Source organism: Corvus hawaiiensis, chromosome 4, assembly GCF_020740725.1.
Source record: "Corvus hawaiiensis isolate bCorHaw1 chromosome 4, bCorHaw1.pri.cur, whole genome shotgun sequence".
Lineage (NCBI taxonomy): Eukaryota > Metazoa > Chordata > Aves > Passeriformes > Corvidae > Corvus > Corvus hawaiiensis.
This window is the reverse complement of record NC_063216.1, coordinates 17,197,870-17,215,050: the sequence shown is the minus strand read 5'-3', so window position 1 is coordinate 17,215,050 and position 17,181 is coordinate 17,197,870. Positions and strand designations below refer to the sequence as shown.

The 17,181-nt window shown below is 38.4% G+C and overlaps 1 protein-coding gene across 5 annotated transcripts in view; it reads left to right on the top strand.

The window, feature by feature from the left end:
• The window catches only part of MPPED1 (metallophosphoesterase domain containing 1), a 61,523-nt gene that overhangs the window by 1,353 nt on the left and 42,989 nt on the right, over positions 1 to 17,181 (top strand). For 3 of the 5 annotated variants that reach the window (XM_048301812.1, XM_048301811.1, XM_048301813.1), the window contains exons 2-3: positions 11,599 to 11,861; positions 16,830 to 17,011. In XM_048301812.1, the coding sequence (XP_048157769.1) occupies positions 11,710 to 11,861; positions 16,830 to 17,011 (334 nt within the window). In that variant the 5' untranslated portion in view covers positions 11,599 to 11,709. Of the gene's footprint in view, positions 1 to 4,181; positions 4,260 to 8,292; positions 8,594 to 11,598; positions 11,862 to 16,829; positions 17,012 to 17,181 lie in introns of those variants that run through there. The other 2 variants (XM_048301810.1, XM_048301815.1) reach the window with 2 other exon arrangements.

Below are 17,181 nucleotides of genomic sequence, written 5' to 3'. Positions count from 1 at the left end.
TTATCATTAAGAGATCTGCAGATAATGTATGGTATTGATAGCCATTTCAACTTCAGTTAAATGAATTTTTTTGGTTTATTTAGAGTAGTGTAAAGGAGCTTTGGATATTTTGGATAAGCTGATAACTAAGCATGATTATTAAACTTTGTGATTGGCTCGTGATGAAGTGAAGTCTCAGTTTTTTTAAGGTAGATATTTAAAACGCAGGGCTGCATTTTAAAAGTGTATATCTGAAATTTGACTTCCAAAAAATCACGCATCTTTTGAGAAGACCAGTTAGGGAGTCATTGTAAAATGGCAATCTGTGTTGCACCTATTCGTAATAAACAGTTTTGTGATGCCAGACGCTGTAAATTATCTGGTAGTGTACTACAAAAAGGGGGGGGGGGGTGGGACGGGGGACCGACTGATTTCTATTTGTATGTGGATTTCTTTGAAACTGTTAAATGTAATAGTTATCCCATGTATGGTACATATGTGAACTGATTAATATTAGTTACTACCCACGAAATTTCAATGGTATGTTTAAACAGTTAGCTTGGCTCTTGCGGTTTGTTTCATTGTGTCAAGCTATCCGAGACACAACAATCTTTAACATTTCTTGCTTGTACATTATCCCCTCTATCTCTTTTCTTCTCTTCCTGCTCTCCTGTGGTGTAATTCAAAGAAGAGTAACTGCAGAGAATACCTGTATATGTTCGAGTGAAGTAAAATGCCCATTTTAAAGATACATGAGTGTTCTTGGTGGACAAGAGCCATCCCCTCACACCCCGTATGAAAACCTTCCAGGCAGCTATTAGTAAGAGACTTGCTTTGGTGTTAGTTTGTGATGCCAAACAACAAACATTAGAGAATGCAAAGATAAAGCTGGTGCTCTGATCTTTGTTTAAACAGGTCATGGTTTTTATTTAATACTGCATGCTCATTATGGGAACTGTCAGCAGGAACGTAAAGCAGACTGGAGTTCTGATTTGGCATACGTTCATAGATGATTCTGACATTGACATTTCTGCTTCTTCAGTTAATGGTTCATAGAATAGAGTGTTGTTTGTGATCCTATTTGTTCAATTGAATGTACTATATGAAATCAGAAAAAAACCTCTAGACTAATGTCCTTCTCGGAACAAAACATGTTCAGATCTGCTGCCTCAGGTGCAGTTCTCCTGACCTGAAGAGTTACACAGAAGTGGACTTTTCTATTTAGTAGAATGTGTGAAAGTGTATAAAGAGATCATTGGTTTTTAAGTCAGCTAGAGTTCTGCCACTAAATTACAAGGAAGGAGACTCAAATCCCCTGAAACCAGGTAACTGCTTAGTCAATTACCCAGTCAGTTTCTTTTTTTCAGACATATGGAAACAATATCAAATAGTAATTAGAAAGTGCATTCATAATTGAGAATTTTAATGTTTTTCATCCATGAGAACAGTTTTCATCTCAGCTGGTTAATAAACATAATAAAAATAATTCAGTGCAGTCCATTTGATTCTTGCTGAATCTTGTTTTGAAGAATTCAGAGGGGATGTGCAAGGTAAACTGAAGGAAGAGCCTTTCCACATGTTCAGTTACATGAAGGAATATTAGAATACTGCAATGTACAGTAAGAACTTTCAAAATAAGACTCAGTGTAGCACTGGAAGCAAAGTGGTCTCTAATTGTTATTTCTAACTTAAAAGAAATGCTTCATTTTAAATCCTGGATATTCTAGGTTATGTTTCAAAATATAAGCAAAGTTGGTAATGTAAGAGAGTTCTTTAAGGTCTTTGGATAGTTATCCTTTAACTTCCTCTTAGAAAATCATCTTTTCAGTCAGTGTTATTACAAATAAAATAGCATGAGAATGTGATGCTCGGGCAAGGTTGCAGAGTGACAGTCCCTGATAAGATCTATTGCAAAAAGTGGCAGAGCTGTTACAGTACTGGCTGGTCCCCTGCTTCTGCAGTAACACCTCTGGAGGTAAAGCAGTTCATTCCTGGAGACTGCTCACTGCTTGACCTCGTTGTTGAAACTGTCAACAAGTGTGACAGTTTTGCCGTGATTTGACAAGGCAGTGGAAATTGTATTAGGATTAACAATTAGCCATCCTGGTATACATGTGGTAACTTGCAGTCATAACTGATTTGGGAGTCATTACAGTAAGCTAAACACAAAATGCTTAGCATCTTAGCATCTTCCATTCAGTCACTATTTAAAATGCTATGATTTACTGTGGGAGTAAAGATTGAGTTCACAATATCATTTAAATATGCTGTATGCTGTGTCAGACTAATATTAGTGTAGTAAGGATTCATCTTTACTCAGACTGAGAGGTGTAATGCAGATACACATTTCAACTGCAAGTATTAGCAGTTATAATATATAACTCACTTGTTACATGTCTAATTTGTACATTTCTGCTAAAACCAAGATTGTTGTATTTAGTGTATATCACTTTTCTTTACAAGCTCACTTTTTATGTGGCGTGTCCTCTTCACCTTTTAAATTGAATTCCTCTGCCATGCAGTCAGCCCAGCTTCCCTTATGACATCGAGGGTCTTGTCATTGAACCAAAGACTGAAGCCATCAGAGCAGCTGCACAAGTAGCATATGAAGAAGGCTGATGGTGACTGATATTTTTGATTGTTTTTTACATGCTTTCCTAATTGGCTGTTTTGCACAAGCCTCCTTTTTTGCCTGCTCTCGGAATCGCATCACTTCACTTAACGTGCTGTGTAACTCCAGCACCCTGCACGCCACTTTATTCCTTATCACCTTTTCCCTCCTCTCACTGACTCTTATCATATCCCATCTTCTTTCCACTTTTGTCTTTTGTGATGCTAATCTTGCATTATTTTTTCCTTCTCCGTAAAAGAAAATGGAAGGAACACAGTGTGCTGCCATTGCACCGATCATTCCTGTGCTACATTGTTTTCCTCCCATATCCTTTGTTGAGTTTCTGCAGAATGTAATCTGGGGCAGAGGCTGTTTTACTGTAGGGATGTACAGTGTTCAGCATCATTTTTTGCTGGATTTCACCTGGTCTGTGGACACTCATAATATATAGCAATGAAAGGATTATTTTGGCTTTGTGGGACAGCCTTTCTTCTGGTTCTTTGGTAGAAAAGCAAAACATTTCTACTTGGAAGTTTTCTATACTGTATTGCTGTTCTGAGTTTTGTCCCTCAACACTTTGTCCCTAATATGAGTAGATTTTGGTAAAAGTTCAAGACACTTTGCCTGATGTAGTGGGGATGGGGTAGATTAAAGATTAGTTACCGACAGAGGTTAACCGTCTTGTACCTTCAACAAGAATGACAATAAAATGTCAATGTCAACAATTTGTCAACATCAAAAAAGTGTTCAGATTTCACCACGTTGATCAAATAAAACAGAAGGGAAAAGAAAATTAAAAAAATGTATGATGAGTTCATTTCAGGACTTGGTTATTTTCCTCCCAAATATTTTTATGTTTTGATCGCCGTTTACTTTCCATCCCTAAACTGTGTAGTTTTATTTTAGCATTTTTTTATGTCACATGAAAATCTTTTCACCAGTGCAAATAAAATTTTTCAAGGGAGTTTTTCAAGCAGCCGGTGAATCAGCTGATGGACAGTGCACAGATCTCGGAGCCACAGTTCAGGGGCAGCCTTTCTTTATCTCGTAGGGGGGCCCTTTGTGGACATGACTTCAGGGTAGGAGGAGTGACTGTTGACTGTTTTTTCCTTACATCAGTCCTGGAGGCAATACCTGGAAAAATAAAGGTAACAAACCCAGTGAGTCCCTCTGTGGACATGAATCAGAGGACATGAAGGGTTTCAATGGGATAGATGCAGCTAAATGAGGGAAAAGTGGAAACAGCAAAAGTAATATGACAGTGTACTTAATTTTCAAAGTTTTGTGTCTAGGACAAAATTGTAGCTGTTAAGGATTTGCTTGATTGATTTTATAATTTATCTTCAGGCCTTAGTAAAAAAAGATACACTGATCTCAGAAGTAGTATCACTATAAATATATTAACACGTGAGCTGTGTTCTACATCCCACCTTTGACATATGTGCTGGTACTTTGGCATTTCATTCATCTTGAGCTACAGGGATACATAGACCACTTCTCTTTTGTGCTGTTGTCCTCTCAAGGGTTGTTAACATCAGATTTCTTTCAGAAATCAGATGAGAATACTGGCAGTAGAAATGAATCCACAGCCGAGAGGTGCTGCTGCATGAAGAGGGAAGACCCTGTGAATTTATTCTACACAATTTGCACTGAAATCAGTTTGGATAAAGTGAGTGTCACAGGCAAGTGGCTTTCAGCCAGCAGGGCTTGTACTAGACTAGGAAATGAGGATGTGGCCAGTTGTCACACTACAGTAAAAAAAAAGAACTTTCTTCAATTAAAAATTAAACCAAACTGTGTCTTAAATATGTTTCAGTACTTACATAGTCTTCTTCTCAGTCAATAATATTTTGAGAGATTCAGGAGTTTAACCAGATGACATGCTCAAATTGCAGACTGAAATGTAGAATCAAGTCTCTACAACCCTAATTTATTCCTGTTGGAATATCCATTTTTTGTAATTTCCCCACATAACCTATATTTTTGGCTATTTTCCTTTAAAATGAGTATTATCATTTGGGGACTTCTAATTTTTCCTGTATGAATATATACACATGGTTTACAGTAACATAGTAGATTATGTATTCCTGCCAGAGACTAAGGCAAATTTTTTAGAGTGAGGAATGATTTCTGTGGCTCTTAGATATTTATTTAAAATTTCCTTCCCTAGAGGTAATTACTTATATAGATTAGCTACCTCTGCAGGTGTTTTTAGATAACTAAAGGTAGTATTGAGCAAAAATAGTATCTTTTTCAGGAAAAAGATTTGGCCTTACTTAAGAAAAATGTATCCATTTAAATATTTCATTGAAATATGACAATATTTTATACATTCAGGCACTATCGTATGTAGGATTACAATAATGCATTTAGCCTGGACAAATATTTAGTCTATTTGTAAATCTTCGAGCACTCCAGTGTTTCAAATATATTGGCTATATGGTAAAGCAGAAGTTTAAGGTGAAAACAAAGCAATATTATCAGGTTGCGTTGATTTTTCAGATTGAATAAATGAACAGTTTATTCATACGGATGAGAAATTGATTCCGAAAATGATACTGCTAATGAGCCAAAATATAATTAAATCTTCATAAATAGAATATTCAGTTGCTGCATAGTTTTGGGAACCAAGTAGGAAAATGAGAAAAAGTAATTTAAAATCATACAATCATTCAAAATAAGACTGACAAAGAAGGTTTCTAGGTGGTAACTGCTTTAAGTAAGTACAGAATTCGATTTTTAGGTAAATGTGCCATTTTTGTGTTTTCTGAACTCAGTGTCTGCACCGTTTCCTGGGTGCCTGCTCAGAACTTTGGTGTACAGTAGGTACAGTATATTTTTGGATGGAACTTCAAGGAAGTGGATATTACCACACAGTCCCAAAACCTTATTAATTTATCTCATTTCCTACTTGCTGTGTCCATATAATCCTTTCATGACAGTTAAAGCTCACAAGTATGTTAGTGTTCTTTATAAAGAAAATAATGAGAGAAATGTGCAATATTTATGTTTGAGAGCAAAGGAAGTAATTAATTTCAAGGAAAAAATAATTCAGTCAAGAATTTTCTCATACTGTATGTGACAGGTCGTTACAACCTGCAAAGGAGAACAATGACATATATTTTAGAATGGTGAGAAATACCTTGGAGGATTTTGTTGCTTTTTTTTTTTTTTTTTTTTTTTTTTAATGCAGGTTAAGGTGATTGGTATTATAGAGAAATAGGAGGTTTATTGAAGTCACTGATTTTTTTGCATGTTAGAAACCAGATTGCTCGGTGCCCTGTAGATCTGCAGTTAACAAATACATGAGATATATGATGAGGCACTGAAGTATTCATCGATATGTGAAATATGAGGTTCTAAACGGAAGAGGACAAAACCAGTAGGGTTTTGAGGCTTACAGGTAATTCTGAATTATGTCCCCTGGTTTTGCTCATATGGGTGGAAATAGCTATGACTTCCAGGGAAAAGATACGGTCAGAGAACTGAGTATTAATTGACTGACAACAGTTATCGAGTTTAGATTTGCTGGCACAGAAAACCACCTCAGATGTTTTTTTTAAAAGGCTTAGAAGTGCATATTTAGTTTTAGTTATTTTTTAAATGCAATGGGAAATGTTCCTGTCTCCAACAAATCATATTCGTGTAGGAAGCCTAATGATTCCATCGGTAGAAGTGTGAAGGATCAAAATTAAAATCCACAAGTGACTCCATGACATTTGATTGTACTGCCTTCCCTTTAAAGTCCTCATTTCTCAGGTGAGCACACCAGGCTGCCAAGGGGAGGCTCAGTGGTTTTGGTTTCCCAGGACCTGCATTCTGTTTCAGAGGAGGAAGAGGAGAAAGAGGAGAGTATATCCCTCTGGAAGGGCTTTCATCTGCAGAGTGATTTCCCTGGCTCATCCTTTCCCACAGAATAATGCCTTTTTAGGATTATTTCAATACTCATTTTCCAGTGGCAGAACTGAAGATAGCAGATTGATTCCATTGATTGGCCTCTATCTGAACTGTCTGAAATGGGTATTTTAGCAAAAAGCCTTAGTATTTTCAGCTTATTTCTCAGAGTAAGTGGTTTCTTTTCTCGTCTCAGTATGTTCCCTTACTGGTGGTCAGTTTATAACAAGCATTTGTCAGGAGGTTAAAGCAAAAGCAGGAATTTGTGATAGCGAAGCTGGTGGTTGTAAAAATGTTACTGTGACAATTTGGACCATTGATGCAGAGTACTCTGTAATGATTGTTTGGGGGTTTAAATAAAGGGTCTACTTCCCCTTGTAGGGGATAATCTGATGGTCTGTGAAGGGCACTGTAGTATAGGGAAGACCTGGGCCCTTGTTAAAGCTCTTGGAAGAGTTCCTGGTTAGCAGTGTCCGAGCTTTGCACGAGAAGCAAGTGTGTCACCGTGTGGTCTCACGCTCCTCTTGAAGGTACTTTACTGCTCTTGTCTTACTGGCTTTCCCTGAAAAAAATACAGCTCTGATGTTTTATAGCTTCATGGAAATGCTTCTTTTTTTTTTTTCATTTTTTGATACTACATTTTGTTCTTTCACTGCCTCTCCAAACCCCAGCTTGTCAGGCTGTCTGTGCAAAATGAGCAACGTTTTCTGTAGCTGCCTCTTTGCCCCTGGCCTTGGTACTGCTGAGAGTCCCAGTGTTCTCTTCTTTCTGTGTCTGACTGGTGGTGAAAAATCTGGCAACTGTCCCTGTTCAGGTCTTGCTGGGATGTGCCAAAGTCACATTGTGCTTCTTGACCTCCAGATGTTTGCAACTTAGCAAAGTTCATTCCTCAGCAGAGAACACCTTTATAGTTTTCTCCCAATTCGTAACTTCTTTTTTTTTTTAAATATCATTTTCATCATCAATATTTTATCTTGGTTTCTAATTATTATTTCAGTGACATCTGCTTGAGTCATGTTGCTTCAAGTCTGGATTCATATTGTGTGCTGCTGGAAGTATTTTCAAGAAGTGTCAGTGGTGTTTTTAGACTTCAGACAAAAGGTGGATGATGGAGAGAGCAGTGGGGACAGTGGAGTGAGATATGGGGAGGGACAGTGGACATGAGAGTGAGCCTAGAATAAAGCAAAATCTGTGAGTGGGGAAGTGACATTAAAATAAAACATTGGCTTGAAATGAGGAAAAAAACCCCAAAAAGGTAAATAGGATGCATAAAAAGGCTGGGAAGTTTGTGCAAAAGGGGAAATATTTATGCTACGGTGTGAGATACAACACCAGAAATTTCAGGCTGAAAAAAGTTAAAGAAAAATCTTAATACAAAGATTTATTTGAGGATCTCATAAAGTACTTAAATATGTCTGGGTAGTCCTACCTCCCTAGTCCAGTAATTCTTTAGGAGAGATGTTTCAACCCGCACAGTTCATGGCCTGATGTGAAGCCTTCTGAAGGCTGGAGCAGTGTCCACTGTATGCAGTGGAATTTGGGGCCCATTTGAGCACACGCTGGAGAAAACAGCAGGAAAATAATGTACAGAGAACATTCCTGCCTTCAGTAAGAAGATGGCTTAGCTGATTTAATAGCTTTTTCTCAGTCTGTGATTCCAACAGCCAGGTTTGTGATATTTATTTTAGTATTCATGTTCTTGCAGTCCTTTTTACATTTCTCTGTTTTTCCCTGGCAGACATCCCGCAGCTCCATAAGTCTGGGGGAAGAGGATGGTTAGCATGTTGTTGCTGTGGGGATTTGAGTCTTAACTCTCTGTGTTGGTAATGCTGGGCATATAATTTTAAAACTTGCATGCTACAGAAGCAGATAATTATTTCCCTGCTGCATTTTATACTGTGGTTTGGGAAAGCAATACATTTCAGCATATTAAAAGAGAGAAAAAGTTATGAGTTGGGGGACTATTGGAAATGGAAACAGAAAGAGGGGAGTAATGGGTGTCAGTCTGGTTATCAGTCAAGCTGGAAGGAGACAGCTTGTTCTGTCGAACACCAAGAATGTCAGTAGTCAGCCAATCACTTATGCAGGAAGAAAACCATAGACTGAAAGGTAAGGTTCAAAGACATCTGTGTATGTTTCTGAAATGAGCTTGAAATCAGCTTGCTATTGAATTACACTTACTGATCCTGTGTGTTACATAGATGATTTCTGTTTAGCACTGGGTATTCCTACGATTGCTATTTATTTTATTTTTATTGCAGGATCTGTCTCCTTTCTCCTTTCTTTTCTCCTTTCCTTTCCCCTTTCTCCTTTCCCCTTTCTCCTTTCCCCTTTCCCCTTTCCCCTTTCCCCTTTCCCCTTTCTCCTTTGCCCTTTCCCTTTCCCTTTCCCTTTCCCTTTCCCCTTTCCTTTCCCCTTCCCCTTCCCCTTCCCCTTCCCCTTCCCCTTCCCTCTTTTTCTTCCCCTTCCCTCTTCTTCTTTCCCTGTCTTGTCTTTATGGCTTCTATGTGTCCAGGGTTGGCAGCGAGTGGCTGTCACTGAGCAGAAGGCTCAGTATGCTGTTGTGTATCTTTTTTTTCCCCTTCCATTTTTTTTTACATCAAGGGAAATAGGTTGTCTTCCCATTTTTCACCTGTGTATAGAGTGTACTTTCTGCTGACTGCCCATGGCTGCCATTCTCTCAGTCTGGCCTAATGGTGTGATTCACACACTTTCCCGTGTGCAAGGGTTGATTCCCTGCTTAAAAGATCTCTTCAGCACTAAAGGATGTGTCGAGTGGTGTACTGGATGTGTTTCTGTTCACAAACAAATTCTGTTCACTCAAATTGTCTTTTGAGTTAGATTGTGTTAGTAATTGTTATTCCACTTGTTCAGAAAGAGGAAGAGAGCCAAAGAGTGGGTATTGGGGTACATCCACATTTATCTGCTGATTCTGCAGCAGATTTGACATCTGACTTACAAATTGTAAAGGACAGGACCCAAAGAGGAGGCTGACAGAAGCTGTTTCCTCAGCTGCTGTGGGCTCCTGAGAACTTCCTAAGGCTAAAGGGAGATTCTAGGTCCCTAAGGCAGTGCCTTAACTCCTTCATAACCCCAGTTCAGTTGTAGGTAAAGTGGGCATAATCCCTGAATTGTAAAAAAAAGGCTGTGTTTTTCAGGTAGTTCGAAATCCTTATGTAGAGATGTGGAATCATAAATTATTTCTCTTACTGGAGAATATTTCTAGAGGTCACCAGTTCTAATAGTTTCTTTCAAACAGAAGTAGGTTCACGTAGAACAGTTTGCCCCCCGTAAAATCTCTGACCTTGACTATTGAAACTTCTTTACAAATGCATCATTTAATACAGGAAGCTCCTTAGGGAAGGTTCTTCACATCTGCTGTCATAATTTCTTATTTCCTAAATGCAGCAATTTATACTTGATTATTCTTACAAGGATCATGCCTCCCTTCCCTCCCCCTGCTCTGGCACATTCCTTTGTGCTGCTGCTTCTTCTGTAGCCTGAATGCGGCATCTGAGAGTGTTTGAAATCCCAAATTTTCTTTGTTGTTATTCTAGCATTTCCTTACCACTCTGTTCTAGGGGAGGGCATGCAGGAATCTGCTCCTTTATTCTGAGGCTGTTTTGCTGTGGCTTGTTAGTGACAGCAAGTTGTCATCATCTTACAGCCATTCAGCCAGTAACAAAAACCAAGCTGAATCTTTCATTTTGGCTTCCTGAGAACAAGATTTCCCCAAACAAAAATACCCTGCCACTTCTTGGAGCACTTAACATCTCTGGTAGTTAAGCAGAGGGCTGCAGCCCAGATTTTTAAAGATGCTTAGATGCTTGACTGCCACTAAACTGAATTGGACCTAAGTACTTGTACATAACTTTAAATATTTGAGTGACTGTGAAGGTCTCCCTCATCCATCACTCTCAACAGTGATCCATTCAGAATGGCAGAAAGGCACATCAGCATGGCCACCGAAAATACTTCTAGCCCTGCTCTCCAAAACTCGGCATATTACGTGAATTGCTGCATTCTAGCGTGGCTATTCATGAAATACGTCTTTGAATCAGATTGCTTGTATTCCCTAGAAGAAAAGAGTCCCTGCTTGCATGAAAGTCAATATTTAAGTCAGACAACTTTTAAAAAGGATGCAAAGTTATACTGTAAAAATACCCACCTTTATAGCTTATAATCCATTTTTTATTAAAACTGGGAAATAAGAGTAAAATTCACATTTAAATTACTTTCTGCTGTTTCTAGGGGATACTCTTTGCATTCCGGTTGGTTTCACTTTGTTCTTCCCCTACCCATTTTCAGTACTGCTGTTCTAGACTTGCATAGCCTTCAGGGGAAAATTTATTCCCAAACATAAAACCTGTATGGATTTTACATTTTTTAATATTTAGTAACATTTAACTGTGTGTTAGCCTTGGAATCATGCTGTTTTCCTGTGAATCTAGAATGCTGGGCTAGTACTGACTGAAAAGTGTTTGAAGAGGGGAGCTCTTCATATTTGTGTCCTTCACTCAAGGAGTTGTGTCCTCCTCAAGGAGTTCTTTCAGTGACAATGTAAAACCAGGATGAAGTGCATGGAAAGCCATTCACTCTTCTGTTGATGTAAAGAACAGGCACTCGCAATGCTTCTCTGTAATAAATGTCACAGAGTCCGAGAAAATTTAGTTAAACTAGTTCTTGTTCAATTAACTTGCATTGGAGTTGTGCATAGTCATGTATTCAGTTTCAGGTTTGGTGGGGGTTTTTTGAGGGAGGATGGGGAATAAAAGTTCATCAGTTCTATGAAAAAAAAGAAAGTAAATGACTGTGTTGGAAAAACATTATGATTTGATGTGGCTTTCTGAATGACTGTCTTGTCTTTTGGGTTTGGATTAAAAGTCTGAAATACTTGAGCAAGTTGCCCCTATGTTCTGTAGCAAGTTTACTTTCATGACGTGCTTCCCACCCCTTACCCATGAGGTCACTGAGCTGGAAAGGTTTGCAATGGGTTCTTTGAGCAGTCGGTCTTTGTCCCTCCGTCGTCACCTCGTATTAAAGCAAATTCTAAAGCAAATTCCAAGCAGATGAAGTGTCCGACAGTCATGCTGCATCTCTCCAATCTGCCCTAGGTGTTTGGAAGGGGAGTGTGCTGGTTGGGTCGGGGGCTGTCATGGTGCTCGCCCCTGGAGCAGGAAGATAGCAGAAATGGTGGCCTGAGGGCGCTGGCCCCGCGCGCAGACATGGCCTTCGCCCAGTCCCACATCATGGCAGCCAGGAGGCACCAGCACAGCCGGCTCATCATCGAGGTGGATGAGTACAGCTCCAACCCCACACAGGCTTTCACGTTCTACAACATTAACCAGGGACGCTTCCAGCCCCCACATGTGCAAATGTAAGTATTATAGTTTTGTTATTGCTCTAGCACAGCCTTCGGAATGGTTATTGCCTTGTCGATGTGGTATTTGATGGACCAGTCAAAAAGAATTCAAAGAACACTGTTTTGCTGCTTTCTAATAATAATTACTATAATGACACAAAATCAGTCCATTTGAAAAGTACTTTGTTAAAAGATGGGAGAAAGATTTCTTTACTGGTGTAAGTGTAATGCATAGTACTTACGTATTAAAAAGAGAAATAAAAAACAAGCAGTGGCAATAAAACACGAGATGCTACAAGGATGATACTTTCTGCAATCTTATAATGTTTGTTTGCTTTGTGCACTTGCATATTGATGTACAGAGCTGCTGAAAATACCAAGCCTGGATCTGTACAGCACACATTCTGTTTGGTTGGTTATATTACAGCTGCATACAAAGGAAAAATCATATCAATACATAAAATACTGTGGGCACCCATCCGACAACTTACTTTCCTACCAATGTGCTTAAAATGCCAAGTGCTTAAAGAGTAATTAAAATAATGTGTTTGTTTCTGACTTCTTATATAATGACAACATCAGTAAAATTAACTGCTCTAGATGATTTACTTGTAACGTAAAGTGGAGAATTATAATTACGAAATGAAATCTGCCATAAAGTTTAAAGCCAGAAGGAAGAGCAAAACACTAAAGCTATTACAAATAAATTAAGTATAAAATTCTACTGTAAAATATTTTTATAGGGAATAAAAATGTCTGCACCATTTTATTGTGTTTATTAAAGAGAGAAGCAGCCTTATCTTTAGATCAGATGGCTGGTTTTCCTTTTTTAAAAGGGAACCCTTTTCCTTTAGAAAGACTGAACAAGTAGCCACCTAGTTTACTTTTTTGGTATTTAATATGATTTGATAACTTAAAAACATAGGTCATGATGTCTGCAGTTAAAAAACTCAGCACTTGTGACTGGTTGAATGTTGTATGTCTATTTAGTGAACACTTCTTCGGTATAAATTAGATTATATAAAAAAAATCTGATGACTAACACGTATATCAAGATGGTGAGCAAACACTGAGTTTTTGGGGGCAGTGTATTATGGTCTGTGTTGGGGTTTTTTAGATCCTACTGAAATGCAAACAGTAAAATGAGTTGAGTGTTAACACTGGGAAACATCTTTTGTTTATAGAGCTGGCAAATGGTAGAAAAAGTACAAACAAACAAATGTGGGTTCAGAAATACTTTTACAAATGAAAATGCCAAATGCAGGTTGCCTGATTTGTTGAGGCTTAGCTATTCTTTGTGGATATTCAGACAGCTCCTGGGCACTCAGGAATTTGTTTCCTGGTCTTAAAAGCTGAGTGTGTTTTACTGGGCTGAAAACAAGTTATTTATTAGTATTCACTTGGTTCTCAACAATATGCTGTTTAAACTTCTAACCAGCAAGAAATCATGTTACTGGAGGCTTAGGCAGTCAACTACATGATAGAAACCCAGCACCCAAGCAAGTACTTGAAAATAAGCTATCCCTAGAAAATAGTTCCTCAGAAGAGTTTAGCAATCTCTCATGAATGCTTAATACTATTGAAGAAGCTTGTGCAAATAGAAAAACAGGCCAAATCAATTGAAACATGTACCACAATCTGACCTATGCTTTCTCTTTGTACAGAAATAGTAAATAATGTTTCTGAATACCAGCAGGATTGCTTTTTCTTTTTTCTACCAGTGAATAGAATAGTAACAAAGAAAGGAAAAGTAGACGCAAAAAGGGTGACAAAAGCACCTTTTATTCACATGTTTGTTGTGGGTGAAATCTTAGCCCTGCTTCTGTGCGTGCAAGTTTTGTCCTTAACTTCAGGGAGGTGAAGTCTTTGTGCATGGTTCAAAATACCTCCATTAGTGATGTCGCAGGCAATCATAAACATTTCACGTAGACCTGTTAACATCTGAACTCACAGTAAACTACTGTAACCACGCAGGGGGAGGGTTGTGTGCTTCTTTTCTTCTGGATTCAGTCTTGCAGCTCTTCCTTGGTCCTCTGTGCAGGTTTGGATTTCGTATTTCACATTTTAGCTCCCAGAACATGCTGACAGCCCTTCCTAGATCTGTTGTAGTCCGGCATCCCTGTGCTTGTGAGATGACTGGGTTGCCTCTGACAAGAAGGGGGGTAAATTCTGCCAGTGTTTTCAAGTCCATCAGTCATTTCTGGAAAGTGCCTGTCTCGCTCCTTCATGAACTACTGAAATCTAGCGTATAAACGAACCTCCAGAAGTGTTTTTGCTCTGAGATGTTCCAACTTTGCTTTTCAGTTTCTCTGCAAGTTTTCCTACTGATCTAAAGAAAAACAAAAGCATTTGCACAAAAATAATCAGCAGATCTGTATTCCTCTGCTCGTGCTGCAAGCTGTGCATTGGGTGTTGGTGTGACAGCTGCTGTGGGAATGCGTTACACAAGAATATGGGGATTGAGCCTTCAGAAATTATTTCCAGTAATAAAACTTAGATGTGTTTGCGAAACTTGACATATGCTTTTACCTATATATGGTCTCAGTGTGTGCATATCACTTCAACATGAGAAATCTGCATCTCATTTATTTGGTTTTTTTTTTTTTTTGTACTGATGCACTTTTCCCACGAAAATTCTCTGGCCAGAATTTAAAAGTTACACATACCTCAGCAACCAGGAAAATGCTGTCCACACCTTCCCCATCCCCATCCAAAGCATGTGCATTATGTGCTGCTTGGGGTTGCCATGGTAAGTGTGCATTTCACATAGCTTCCTATGTGAAATGCACACTACTCCCTAACACCCAGCTTACTGCTGTGCTGAGCTTTAAAAGATTTCTGAAGGAGAAGCAGTACCTGCCTTAAAGGCTACCCTACCACAAAAAGTAGTATTTTAGACCAGTCCATATCCTTATATTTGCCAAGGTAGTATCCATGATTTAAAGCTGGCTTAGTAATGCCATCTGTAACTCACATTGGGAAGTGTTGGGCAGGGAGAGCAATAATTCAGTTTACTGGACTGATGTTTAATCCTTTTAGCTTGAACATCTACAGTGATAGTCAAGGTCAGCCCCTCATCGTTTTTATCCGACCATCCTGGTTAACTCTGTGAACTGACTGCGTTGTCCTTCACACAGCTCCCACCTGAGGGCAAACCCTCACTGCCCAGTCTAAACTCCACCATTCACCACCCACATTCCTTTGCACCCCCGCTGCCTCCCCTAGAGCTCATCCTGTGCAGCTCTCTCCTCCAAAACAGAGGCATTTTTAACATCTCAACCCTTTTCCCTTATCTGCTCTTCTCCATGTGCCCTACTTGAGGTGTTTCCAGCTGCTTGGAGTCCACTGCACTCTTTGCCACCCAAGTTTTGGAGTTCCCACTACATCCTTGCTTACATATGCCCCTGGCATGTCATTCGTCAGGTAGGATGTGATCACAGCTGGGTTTACTCCTCAGCTCATATTTAGCTACTTTCTGCTCAAAACCTGGAACTTCAGAAAGACAACTATAAGGTCTTTGTGCTAAAAGGCTGCTCCTCCAGTTTTGCTGTAAAAAACCCAATATTTCTTCTTCCTATATGGGAAAGATGGGTACAAAATAATTGGTTCATACTCTGGTGACATTGTAGAAAATGCTAAGACCTTTTTCTGTATTTAACAAGGTTTCAATGTTTTAGGTTTGTTCCTCATCCTCTCACTAATCCTGTGAGGTTGTCAAAACCACCTCAGTTTATCTGCCTATAAATTTAATAGAATTTTTTGACACAGAGAAAAGATTAAGTGATTAAAGATTATCTTATGTCTTCTTATGTCTTTTAAGCAATAAAATGATTTTTGAAAATTTACCTAGTAAACAGAAGTAATATTATTAATAGCAGAGATCTCTATATTTTTTTTTCCTGAGTTTGTTTATGTAAAAGTAAGCTCCTGAATTGAAGCACAACCAGCAAGGGACAGAAATACGTACTGTGTACTGCATCAGTGAACAAAACTAATTTTATTTGTCCTTTCAAAAGAAATGTTGTAAAAATAAAATAGTTCATAACAATTCTGTATATCTCTCTGGTTTCTAGTGACACAAATATAACTCTTGCATCTCTACCTTTTTGATTTTATTCCAGCAGAATTCCCTAACTGGAGTAGCAGATACAATATAGCTGCATATAGATTTGCTTCTGTGTATTCAAACAAAATATGGATTCAGGTTAAAAAGATTGATTTGAAAATAAGTATTCCTCCTATAGCAGAGAGGTGTTCTCTGATTTCCTCTTTTAAATTATAAGTGAACCTCATCAAACTGGGTCAGATCTTTTCGTTTCCTCAGTTTTGAATGTAGAGATTGGGTTCTGAACAATGCAGCCTCACCCCTCACAGCATCTGATTTCATTTAGTGTAATTAAGCCCAGAAAGTTGTCACTTTGTCCTGACAATAGTCAGGCTTTAACGTACATTTACAGCTGTTAGGAGAGTTTTTATGTTGCTTTACATTAACACACTGAAACATATCTCCAAAATGTGTTAATTAAATTTGCTGGAATTGAGTTACTTGCAGAAAAGAAGTTATAATTAGAAAAAAAATGCATTTAAATGCATTTATGTATCTGAAGTAAATCTTTTCCCTGTGTACAGTGTAATCATATTTAAACAATGAAATGGGGTAGTATTATTCCTTTGAAACTGGCAATGCCTTTGATTTATTTGTAAGTATTTGTGTCACAGTTACTGCCATAGTCCAATCTCTTTTCCTTAATCTCTTTAAATTAATCTATCTACCCAACAAATACTGAAAATGTTGTGATGCAAACATCAAGATCTTTTACACCTCCCATTAGTGTTAGGTTTGTTTTAATAAATCCTTCCATCAGGCAGATTTAGAAGTCTGTGGAAGCTTTTGTAAAGGTAAAAAGCAGTATTAGAATTGCAAAGCAGACACTAAGAAGTACGTAAATACTTTATAACCTTGTTATGATGCATTTCCTGCAGGGTTGATCCGGTGCCCCATGACGCTCCCAAGCCTCCAGGATATACACGATTTGTCTGTATTTCTGATACTCACTCAAGAACTGATCCCATCCAAATGCCATATGGAGATGTGTTAATACATGCTGGTGATTTTACTGAGCTGGGACTTCCTAGTGAAGTAAAAAAATTCAACGAGTGGCTAGGTAGGTATTGAATTCTGTGTGGATTTGAAAGTAAATTTGTTTACTGATCGTGTCTGCCCCTTCTGCCTCCCAGTTAAAAACCTCCACGCACTCAGAAATCATGAATATTAATTTGACTTTTAAATTTGAATGGCAGTGAGCGGGAATCAGAGTCTTTTTTTTCCTTAGTT